The sequence below is a fragment of the Giraffa tippelskirchi genome, chromosome 4, assembly GCF_054371585.1.
Source record: "Giraffa tippelskirchi isolate mGirTip1 chromosome 4, T2T-mGirTip1v1.2.pri, whole genome shotgun sequence".
Lineage (NCBI taxonomy): Eukaryota > Metazoa > Chordata > Mammalia > Artiodactyla > Giraffidae > Giraffa > Giraffa tippelskirchi.
In genome coordinates, this window is record NC_137278.1 from 85,702,238 (window position 1) to 85,715,130 (window position 12,893).

Consider the following 12,893-nt stretch of genomic DNA (forward strand, 5'->3'; position numbering starts at 1 on the left):
ATCTTGTCTTTAATTGAACATTAAGGGAAAGCATAATTTTATTCATACCTCTGCCAATATCATTATTTAGAGACTTACTGCCATTTTTGTCTTTTCTGAAATTTTTACCAAGAGTAGCAGGATAATATATATATATATTTCCTTCCAGATTGAGTTGGTATAGTGTATCAAAATACTCATAGCTTTGGGACATTGAAATGGTAAATATCCATGCATGTATAAAAGCATGATAACTATATGATTTTAATTACATAAAAATGGATGCAATTTTTACATAAATTTTTTTACATAAAAATGGAACCATTTTATGGACTCTGAGGGAGAAGGTGAGGGTGGGACGTTCTGGGAGAATAGCATTGAAACATGTATATTATCATAAGTGAAACAGAACACCATTCCATGTTCGATGCATGAGACAAGGGCTCAGGGCCGGGGCAAAGGGATGACCCAGAGGGATGGGATGGGGAGGGAGGTGGGTGGGGGGTCCAGGAAGGGGAACACATGTAAACCCATGGCTGATTCATGTCAATGTATGGCAAAAACTATTACAATATTGTAAAGTAATTAGCCCCCAACTAAAATAAATAAATTTATAAAAAAAAAAAAATGGATGCTTAGTTGTATAAATACACAGACTTGAAAGGATATAAACAGTAAACTGCTTGTGACTAAGGATGACTCTGTTTTTTGGTTTCCTATAATGAACAAGTTAACTTTTAAGAAACAAATATTATGAAAAAAACTGAGTAATACATCTATGACATGCCATTTTAAAAATTTTAAAGGGAGAAGAAATACAACTAGCCAGTCTTTGTCAGCAGATCCTGAAAGCCAGTTTTAGAAATACTGACAAGAAAGTCAACCTATGGAAATACCTCAAAGTCCAGGTATCACAGCAAAATCATTTTAACTTTGTAAATAGTAAAAAATATTTTTATTACAGAAATTAAAACATGAAATTAAAATTTGAAACTCCTATACACACATTAAGCAGACTCCCCAAAATACTTCTACAGGACTCTGAAACACCAGCAAGGCCCACAGCCCCTGCCTTAAATCATGCTTGCTACCTATTTTTATAAATGAAATTTTAATGGAACACAGACAGCCTCACCTGTTCACTAATATCTGTCTGTGACTGCTTTCCTAATATCAGAGCAGAGTTGAATATCAGCTGCAAAAGAGACTATATAGTATGCAAAGCCCACAAACTTTACTGTCTGGTCAGCTATAAGAAAGGTTGATCTCTAACTTAAGGTAACACCAGTCATTAGCTCAATTTTCTTAAACAGAAAGACAGGACAGGGTGGATTACAAGGTTGGTAGAAATCTCAGCCTCTCTTTTATTCAGCAGGGGCAAACAACCTGTGATCCTGGTCTGAGAAAGAGGAGCTGTTTCTCTGTAATTCATAAGAACTTTAAAGCCCATTACATAGTTAAAGCTGGGGTCCTGGAACTGCATCACAACTTCCTATGTTGCTAAATAGAAAATTGATCTGATACCACTATGTTTATTTTTCAACATTTGTAATGGATTTTTTTAAGTTTTAAAGAAATGACAGCATTTAAAAAAATTTTAAAAAGTACATAAGCCAATACCTAAGCCAGAACATTTCAACATTAAAATTCGTGGCATCTGAACTGAAAGGCATTAGAGGCTACACACACAAGCATGAGATTGTGTCAGAGTTACATATAGATTTACCCTGTTATTTTGGATTTATTAGGCAGGCAAAACTGTACTTTCTTTCAATTTTAATATTCTCCCTTTCTTTTTTAAAGTAAATGTTTACTGACCTATAACATACACAGAGGTGTAGAAATCATTAAGTGCACAGTCTTATAGCCGTCAATGTATTTAAGCACATTTCTTGAAGCAGGACATGGTTATCTGTGGTTGATTAAAAGAAATAATCTAAGGTGTTAGGATAGTGGTTACCCTGAGAGGATAGCTGGGAAAGGGCACCAGCGGCCTCTGCATGCTGCCAATGCTCTAGACTCACTCAGGTCTAGAAGACCCAACCTCGCTGGTTTAATAGCATGCTGTTTGGAAATTTTAAAGCAGTTTTAGGTTAGCTGAGGGATCAACATACTGCACCTTTCAAAAAACAAAAGGAAAGAAAGGAGGGAGGGAAACACTCTTGGACTCAGAACGGAAGCCGTTCCAGAGGCAGCCATGAAGCTCTTACTGCTCCTCAGGACACAGATCGTGGCTAGTCTGCCGTGTGCACAGGTGATAAGAAAGAACAGCCTCATTGTATTTTATAATGTCAGCACCCTGGTCTGCAGGGTGTGGGCCAGGCACCTGGCGTGCACTGCCCTCGTCCCATTCGGGAAGGCAGACCACCTCCTGTCTACTGATCTTTCAATTTGTACCATCCCATTTTTCAGATTTCACATAACTCATCTGTTATTTGCAAGCACTGGTCTCTCCCACAGACACGTTTAGCTTGTGTGGCTCCCTCCTCCAAGACACCCTGGTGGTACCTTCGGGCATTTACTTTCTAAATGGGAACGGGATTCACACATACACATTCCACCTCACACTTAAACTCTGCTCACAAATCCAGGACAAGCCATCACACATCATCATTTCTTACTTAGTAAACCCCCTCACAAATGAATTCTAAAAATTCATCTCTGACCAGGAGAGAGCAACTGATTTACTTCCCATTTAAATGCTTGTAAAGATACAACCAAACTATTAGGAAAACTCTGGTCCTTAAGCTAGGCCACCACTTCATGGGTAAAGAAATGACTTTGTCGTGGAAATTACAAGAAGATGATTTTCTGTAAAGAAAACAAACATACAGTGTTCCCAGCAGTGAGACTCTTAATATGATCTGGTGGTTCTCAAACTTGAGCGTCCATAAGGATGACTCAGAGGGTGGGTCTCACCCTAGCTTCTGATTCAGCAGGTCTATAGCATTGCCCACAAATCTGCATTTCTTACAAGTTCCCAGGCACTGCATTTTGAGAACCACTGACTAAACTTCAAAACCACAATTTAGTTTCAGAGTAACTAAAAAAATGTTGCTTACGGTCCTGAACGAAGTAGGGATCAGCTTCGGGAGCATACTGTTCATTGAAGTCAACCAAGGCATCCCGTCCATATGGCCGCCGGCGTCCCGTGACGGGGATGTTACACAGCTGGGCATAGTCATCTACGAAGGACATGACAACCGTGACACACCATCACTGTTTGCTCACACTTGGATGCGTTCACCCACTGTGTGCCCCTGCCTCCCATGCACACCCCCGATCCTGGGACATCTCAATATCCTTTATGGGTGCTCTGCACACCCACATACAATTCATACTCTACAGCACAATTAAGCTTCTGAACAGTAGATGCCAGTAGTAGCTGAACAGTTGGTAGAATGCATCCCAGGAGAGTAAAGAACTGAAAAATCGAACCATCGGAGAGTGCAGCAAGCCTTTGGAAGAATGGCTTTATCTAAACCCATCAGGTGTTTTCATCAAAACATTTTAAATGTATAAAACAGTCATTCTTACAGATACACATTTTCCCACTCACTGGAAACAGATAAAAAAAAAAACAAAATGCATTTCTGGTGATCCAAAAATGAGACACAACCAAGCAAGGATGCTACTGAGTACCATTTGAATTTAGTGGCTATGATTATACTTCTCCACTCAAGACCTGGTCCTTAATCATACCAGTGATCATTATAACAGTGATAATGAAGTAATGGTTCTAGTACTAATAGCTAATAGTTGTATAATGTCTGCTCTGTGCCAGATACTGTTTTAAGCACTTAAAACATTAATTCACTAAAATATTTACACCACCCTACGAAAACCTACTATTATCCACATTTTATCAATAGGAAATAGAAGCACAGAGTGGTTAAATGACAGCTGGTATGAGGCAGCACCCTACTTGACCTCAGTCTGGCAGCTCAAGGTTGTACACTTACCATTTCTTTCTTCCTCTCCTACACCTATCGCAGCTCCTCTGTAATCCCCGTCCTTGCCTCTTCTGCACCTTAGCTAAATTCATCTGCAGTTACCACTTCTTGAGCCCATTTTCCCTTCTCCACGGCCAACTTAAACCCCTCCTTTAGTCCTTCTCACTGGACCCACCCAGCACATGGGCTCTTGGCTCTCCATTTGTCATGGGGTGAGCACATTTTCATTGCATTTCATGTTCTCAGGCTCTTTCCTGTATATTGGAGCAGAATTATTCAGAAGATCTAGAAAGGGAAGCTTTAGAAGAGACAGCTTCATGTTCTGAATGCACATTTTACAAAATCTATACTGCCTGAGGACTCATCTAGCAGTTGGTGAAAATTCTGAGGCTCCCCAGACATTAACAGCTCTACCAGAACTGAGAGCTGCAGGTCAGCCAGCCCCAGGACTGGCTGGATACTCTTAGGGCAGCCACACAGGCGACAGCCACACTTGCCTGGACCACAGATTGGAGGAGTTTTCCTCTATTTTGCTTCCTTCTGTAATAAAACTAAAGAAAAGCACTGATGCAAGAGGGTGAATTCTCAAGGCTTTATTCCATCACCCCTCCTTAAAGGGGTCAAAGGTGTGTGGGTGTGTATGCACATGCATGCATATGTGTACACACCTACACATTCTCTCCTAAAGTGAAAGAAGGGATTGTAAAGCCAGAAATGACTCTGAACCACTAGACATGGCAGGATTATGGTTGTCCCTTCTTACAAACTCTCCTTGTGGGAAGCATTCCAGGAACAACACCCCCCACCCCCACCCACCGAGACTTCCCACACACTCTTCCATGAAATCATTTCATGAGAAGTATTAATTTTATTAAGGAAAAAGCTAAACCTGGAAAAAGACCCTTGACTCACAAAAATAAAGCTTCAAAGAGAACACAAATCGTTGTCAGTTCTGCTTAGAGTCTGAAAGGGAAGAATAAAGGATTTCCCTGCGAGGGCAAGATTGCAGAAGTGTTTACAAGTTTGACACACTGAGATCATTCCTGTTCTCTCATGTCTTTTTATATACATTTGTTGTACATCTGAAAGGGAGACTCAAGATTTTATATGCAAGCAACAGCTGTGAACACGAGTAGATATTAAAATTAATTCACGTTCGTATTTTGTAAACCTAGTCCAGAGACGCGGAGAAGGCAATGGCACCCCACTCCAGTACTCTTGCCTGGAAAATCCCATGGATGGAGGAGCCTGGTAGGCTGCAGTCCATGGGGTCGTGAAGAGTCGGACATGACTGAGCGACTTCACTTTCACTTTTCACTTTCATGCATTGGAGAAGGAAATGGCAACCCACTCCAGTGTTCTTGCCTGGAGAATCCCAGGGATGGCGGGGCCTGGTGGGCTGCTGTCTATGAGGTCGCACAGAGTTGGACACGACTGAAGCAACTTAGCAGCAGCAGCAGCAGTCCAGAGGCGGCTGAGCAGCACACTCCTCTCCAGCACCTGGCGGTCAGGTCTGAAGCCTGTGGCTTTTCCCCTAGACCATGCAGCCTCCACCCTCCAGACTCTCACCATCTAACATCAAAAAAGGAAGGGATCAAATGAGGGAGGAGTGGAGGAGGAACGGACTTCAGTTCCTATGGGTTAGGAACAGCTTCCTGGAAAAGGTAGTGCTTCACGAGCACGATTTACCTCATAGAAGCTATTTGGGATTTTAAAAAGCACTTACCCGAAGGCAGTGAAGAGGAACTAAAGAGTCTCTTGATGAAGGTAAAACAAGAGAGTGAAAAAGCTGGCTTAACACTCAACATTCAGAGAACTAAGGTCATGGCATCTGGTCCTGTCACTTCATGGCAAATAGATGGGGAAAAATGAAAAGAATGGCAGATTTTATCTTTTTGGCTCCAAAATCACTCCAGATGGTGGCTGCAGGCACGAAATTAAAAGATGCTTGCTCCTTGGAGGAAAAGCTAAGACAAACCTAGACACTGTATTAAAAAGGAGAGACTTCATTTTGCCAACAAAGGTCCATATAGTCAACACTGTTTTTTCCAGTAGTCATGTACAGATGTAAGAGTTGGACATATAGAAGGGTGTACGCTGAAGAATTAATGCTTTGGAATTGTGGTGCTGGAGAAGACTCTTGAGAGTCCTTTGGACTACAAGGAAATCCAACCAGTCAATCCTAAAGGAAATCAATCCTGAATATTCATTGGAAGGACTGATGCTGAAGCTCTAAATACTTGGGCAACCTGAGAGGAGCCAACTCAGTGGAAAAGACCTGGATACTGGGAAGACCGAAGGCCAAAGGAGAAGAGGGCAGCAGAGGATGAGATGGTTAGGTAGTACCACCAACACAATGGACAGAAATTTGAGCAAACTCTGGAAGATGGTGAAGGACAGTGAAGCCTGGTGTGCTGCAGTCCATGGGGTCGCAGTGAGTCAGACCCAACTTAGCAAATGGACAACAACGAAAACCCAAAGGCATCACAAAAGCAACCTGTGAGCTGTGTTTGGGGACCACCAACTGGTCCTTAAGAAAGGCTCTGAATGTGACCCAGGCTGCAAAGGGAAGCAGAGGACGGTAATGTGGGTGAGGGGGACCTTTGGTGTTTGCTGCATCCTCCTTCCCTCCATCCCTGGATACGTGTTTTTCTCTCAGCTTTCTAGAACTTATTGTCCTTTGCTGCTTCACCTTCTCTAACACATTAACAAGCCAGATGTCAAGGTAGTTCTGGTCAGTTTTCAAAACATCACTTCTGTGTTAGATGTACTCTTTTGTACTTGAAGATGAGCTGCAGTCCCATCAACACCGGGACATGCATTTTGAGTTATTTTTCTGGGCACATGAATGGGTCTGTTCTAATCCACCCATGCTGCCTCTCCCATTGCACACATCTGCTCTCATTCTTGGCCAGGGTCAAGGTTGACATGAACAGGGAGTAATGGAAAGAACATGGGCTTCCAAGGCAGAAGCGGGAGCTCAAGTTCTGATTGTGCTACATAACTTTCCAGCTTAGCAGTTGTGGGAAAGTTTCAGTTTCCACATCTGTCACACGGGGATAATTCCTGTTTGCCTCTGTTTTAAAAATGAGATGAGGGACTTCCCTGGTAGTCCAGTGGCTAAGACTCCACACTCCTAATGCAGGAGGTGTGGATTACATCCCTGGTCAGGGAACTAGATCCCACATGCTGCAACTAAGAGTTCACATGCCACAACTAAAGATTCTGCATACCAGAACTAAAAGAGCCCATATGCCACAAGGAAGGTCAAAGATCTCATGTGCCACAACTAAGACCCAGTGCAGCCAAACAAAAAATAGGTATTTTAAAAAGTGAGATGTTACGTAATTGTTCATGAATTCTGAAGAACCAAGAAAATGGAGGTTACAGTTTTTTCTCTTTAGGTAAAAATCACTCGAGGCCCTGCTGAACATCTGGAAATAAATGAGGATTTTCAATGATAGAATGACTGATAGAAATTTTAGTGTTAGCAAAACTTTAAAGGTAGTTGTCAATGGTCTAAGAATTGCACAAGAAATTAAGAGCAGTGAAAGCACAGCCTCCAGCTGTTTTCAGATATTGTTTCAAGATCAAGAATTCTTAAATAGATGCAGGGAAACTCCAACTCAGTAAATAGAGAAGACGTCCTCATGCATTTCATCTCAAAAACTAATGACTGCTTAGGAAAATCTGATCACTTGGTCAGACAGTGATAAGGTATGAACAACAGCACATTTTAACACCAGACCAATAGAACACATAATACAGGGGGAAAACTGTTGTTCAGCAGTTGTTAGTGTATGCCTGCAGAGAAGGCAATGGCACCCCACTCCAGTACTCTTGCCTGGAAAATCCCATGGATGGAGGAGCCTGGTAGGCTGCAGTCCATGGGGTCGCTAGGAGTCGGACACGACTGAGCAACTTCACTTTCACTTTTCACTTTCACGCACTGGAGAAGGAAATGGCAACCCACTCCAGTGTTCTTGCCTGGAGAATCCCAGGGATGGCAGAGCCTGGTGGGCTGCCGTCTATGGGGTCGTACAGAGTTGGACACGACTGAAGTGACTTAGCAGCAGCAGCAGTATATGACTGAACCTTTCAGAAATGCCTCAAGTAGCCAGCAGGTTTCTCATTATCTTCTAAGGGACCAACTGGAATATCATGGAATTTTCTAGTGAGTCCTGGGTAAGGCATCACTTTCAAGATCTGGGCACATGCACCTTTCTAATATGGGCTGGGTCTCTGAGCATCCCAAGCCACAACCAGAACCCATTAAGCTTGGAGGTACTTCGCCTTCTTCATCCCTAGGGTTGGGTCATGGCTACAGTCCAGTTTGGGGAGGCAGTGAGTTGTGGTTGGCTGAGGGCATGGAGCCCAGGAACAGCAGATCTCTGAATTTCCACAACTCCTGATGGGAGCCCTTGAGAATCTCTTGGCTGCCACTTCATCCAGTTCAACATGTAAAAATGAACAGATTTTTTTTTTGTCCCTAAAGTCTTTTTCCTTCTGCAAGATATCCCTTATTTAAGCAGGGTACTTAAGAGTACGCCTTACTTAAGAGTTCATATGGTGCAACAAAGATTGAAGATCCTGCATGATGCAACTAAGACCCAGCGCAGCCAAATAAATACAGATTTGAAAAACAACAAGCACAACAACAAATTAAGCACCTAGTTAAGCACGACCTAGTTGTCTGGGGCTAAATGCAAAGAAAGAGCTTGTACTTTGTAAGGCAAAAGTCATTTCTTTTTTATTATGATGAACACAAGCAAAATTTTATTCCACTACTTTATGAAAAGTCAATGTACCATCTCTAGAGAGTCACATTATGATCTGGATTGCTTTGTTTACTCTCTACTTTTAAAAGAATAATCCTTTTCATTTTATACATTTCAATTAAAAATTTTATGGTAAAAAGCCATTGCTGGGGAAGGGGAAATTTTCCCACTGCCCCTCTTGAATTCATTTGACTGGTCTAATAATTAACTTGATACAAGACAGATTAACAGGAGAAAAAAAAAATCAATCTGTACCTATGGAGGTCTCATCGAAATAAGACCTCCAAAGTAAAGAAAGCAGGCTGTTCTTTAAAATAATTTTTAGACAAATAGACAATTATTTGTCAAGATTTAACAAAACAAATCTTAACCTTGAATTCCCTAACTGTGATGATAAGGATTTCTTTTTTTTTTTTTTGCAAGTGCCGTTTCGGGGACACTATACCTGTCCATCCAAGATCTAGCCAAATGTGAGTGTGAAAAGAAGGAGAAGTGGGAGTAGTCACACCTCAAAGCCCCACTCACTGCACTCCTCACCTTGGTAGGCACAGCTGTTAAGCTCTTGATCAGAGCTTTGAATGACACACATGGGATGGTGTGGGCCACCACCACGTGGTCTAAACAAGCTCCAGGCCATGGCTCACACTCATCTCTCTGCCATGGCAGATTCACATGACACACGGTGCCGCTTTAATTTTAAATTGGAAAAAAAAAGTTAAAATATTGCACCCTGGAGTCAGGAGGGCTGAGGCCCCCACTGTCTACAGCAATAGGAAGCACATATCCTGGCAGGACATCTCCATTCCTGATGACACATCTGCAGGGCTGGTCTGGACAGTCACACATCACAACGCCATTCTGGCACGTGAGGACACTGGGAGGTGAAGTCTCTGACTGAGGCAGATTAAATTCAGCTGCTTTGAGAAATGATGAAGAGGCTGTATTTTGTTTTCCACACACAGGGGTGAAAACCGAGTGCTCTGAAATTTCAAGGGCATCATTTTCAAATAAAGGAGAAGTAAGGAGCAGCAGCTGTGTGGACAAGAGCAGCCAAGAGGAGCTACCCCATGTCCAAGGTAAGAAGCAGCAGCTGCACTTTGCTGGAGCAGCCATAAAGAGATACCTCACGTCCAAGGTAAGAGAAACCCAAGTAAGACGGTAGGTGCTGAAAGGGCATCAGAGGGCAGACAGACTGAAACCACAATCACAGAAAACTAGCCAATCTGATCACATGGACCACAGCCTTGTCTAATTCAATGAAACTAAGCCTTGCTGGGTGGGGCCACCCAAGACGGATGGGTCATGGTGGAGAGGTCTGACAGAATGTGGTCCACTGGAGAAGAGCATGGCAAACCACTTCAGTGTTCTTGCCTTGAGAACCCCATGAACAGTATGAGAAGGCAAAAAGATAGGACACTGAAAGATGAACTCCCCAGGTCAGTAGGTGCCCAATATGCTACTGGAGATCAGTGGAGAAATAACTCCAGAAAGAATGAAGGGATGGAGCCAAAGCAAAAACAACACTCAGTTGTGGATGTGACTGGTGATAGAAGCAAGGTCCAATGCTATAAAGAGCAATATCGCATAGGAACCTGGAATGTTAGGTCCATGAATCAAGGCAATTTGGAGGTGGTCAAACAGGAGATGGCAAGAGTGAACATCGACATTCTAGGAATCAGCGAACTAAGATGGACTGGAACGGGTGAATTTAACTCAGATGACCATTATATCTACTACTGTGGGCAGGAATCCCTTAGAAGAAAAGGAGTAGCCATAATAGTCAACAAAGAGGCCGAAATGCAATTTCGGATGCAATCTCAAAAACGACAGAATGATCTCTGTTCGTTTCCAAGGCAAACCATTCAATATCACAGTAATCCAAGTCTATGCCCTGACCAGTAATGCTGAAGAAGCTGAACTTGAACGGTTCTATGAAGACCTACAAGACCTTTTAGAACTAATGACCAAAAATTTGTCCTTTTCATTATAGTGGACTGGAACGCAAAAGTAGGAAGTCAAGAAACACCTGGCGTAACAGGCAAATTTGGCCTTGGAGTACAGAATGAAGCAGGGCAAAGGCTAATAGAGTTTTGCCAAGAGAACGCACTGGTCATAGCAAACACCCTCTTCCACCAACACAAGAGTAGACTCTACATGTGGACATCACCAGATGGTCAACACTGAAATCAGACTGATTATATTTTTTGCAGCCAAAGATGGAGAAGCTCTATACAGTCAGCAAAAACAAGACCAGGAGCTGAGTGAGGATCAGATCATGAACTGCTTATTGCCAGATTCAGACTTAAATTGAAGAAAGTAAGGAAAACCACTAGACCATTCAGGTATGACCTAAATCAAATCCCTTAAATTTACACAGTGGAAGTGACAAATAGATTCAAGGGATTAGATCTGATAGACAGAGTGCCTGATGAACTATGGAAGGAGGTTCGTGACATTGTACAGGAGACAGGGAGCAAGACCATTCCCAAAAAAAAGAAAGGCAAAATGGCTGTCTAAGGAGGCCTTACAAATAGTTGTGAAAAGAAGAGAAACCAAAAGCAAAGGAGAAAAGGAAAGATATACCCATTTGAATGCAGAGTTCCAAAGAATAGCAAGGAGAGGTAAGAAAGCCTTCTTCAGTGATCAATGCAAAGAAACAGAGGAAAATAATAGAATGGGAAAGACTAGAGATCTCTTCAAGAAAATTAGAGATACCAAGCAAACATTTCATGCAAAGATGGGCTCAATAAAGGACAGAAATGGTATGGACCTAACAGAAGCAGAAGATATTAAGAAGAGGTGGCAAGAATACACAGAAGAACTGTACAAAAAAGATCTTCATGACCCAGATAATCATGATGGTGTGATCACTCACCTAGAGCCAGACATCCTGGAATGTGAAGTCAAGTGGGCCTTAGGAAGAATCACTAAGAACAAAGCTAGTGGTGGTGATAGAATTCCAGCTGAGCTATTTCAAATCCTAAAAGATGATGCTGTGAAAGTGTTGCAGTCAATATGGCAGCAAATTTGGAAAACTCAGCAGTGGCCACAGGACTGGAAAAGGTCAGTTTTCATTCCAATCCCAAAGAAAGGCAATGCCAAAGAATGCTCAAACTACTACACAATTGCACTCATCTCACACGCTAGTAAAGTAATGCTCAAAATTCTCCAAGCCAGGCTTCAGCAATACGTGAACCAGAAACTTGCAGATGTTCAAGCTGGTTTTAGAAAAGGCAGAGGAACCAGAGATTAAATTGCCAACATCCGCTGGATCATAAAAAGCAAGAGAGTTCTAGAAAAACATCTATTTCTGCTTTATTGACTATGCCAAAACCTTTGACTATGTGGATCACAATAAACTGTGGAAAATTCTGAAAGAGATGGGAATACCAGGCCACCTGATCTGCCTCTTGAGAAACCTGTATGCACGTCAGGAAGCAACAGCTAGAACTGGACATGGAACAACAGACTGGTTCCAAATAGGAAAAGGAGTACATCAAAGCTATATATTGTCACCCTGCTTATTTAACTTATATGCAGAATACAACATGAGAAATGCTGGGCTGGAGGAAGCACAAGCTGGAATCAAGATTGCTGGGAGAAATATCAATAACCTCAGATATGCAGATGATACCACCCCTATGGCAGAAAGTGAAGAAGAACCTAAGAGCCTCTTGATGAAAGTGAAAGAGGAGAGTGAAAAAGTTGGCTTAAAGTTCAACATTCAGAAAACTAAGATCGTGGCATCTGGTCCCATCACTTCATGGCAAATAGATGGGGAAACAGTGGAAACAGTGGCTGACTTTATTTTTTTGGACTCCAATATCACCGCAGATGGTGACTGCAGCCATGAAATTAAAAGACGCTTACTCCTTGGAAGGAAAGTTATGACCAACCTAGACAGCATATTAAAAAGCAGAGACATTACTTTGTCGACAAAGGTCCGTCTAGTGAAGGCTATGGTTTTTCCAGTAGTCATGTACGGATGTGAGAGTTGGACGGTGAAGAAAGCTGAGTGCCGAAGAATTGATGCTTTTGAACCGTGGTGTTGGAGAAGACTCTTGAGAGTCCCTTGGACTGCAAGGAGATCCAATCAATCCATCCTAAAAGAGATCAATCTTGGGTGTTCATTGGAAGGTCTGATGTTGAAGCTGAAACTCCAATACTTTGGCCACCTCATGCG

General features: G+C 42.3%; 1 protein-coding gene across 37 annotated transcripts in view; it reads right to left on the reverse strand.

Moving 5' to 3' along the window:
• Positions 1 to 12,893, reverse strand: part of LTBP1 (latent transforming growth factor beta binding protein 1) — a 453,402-nt gene that overhangs the window by 3,962 nt on the left and 436,547 nt on the right. For all 37 annotated transcript variants that reach the window (XM_081590239.1, XM_081590236.1, XM_081590238.1 and 34 more), the window contains one exon: positions 3,042 to 3,164. In XM_081590239.1, the coding sequence (XP_081446365.1) occupies positions 3,042 to 3,164 (123 nt within the window). The remainder of the gene's footprint in view (positions 1 to 3,041; positions 3,165 to 12,893) is intronic.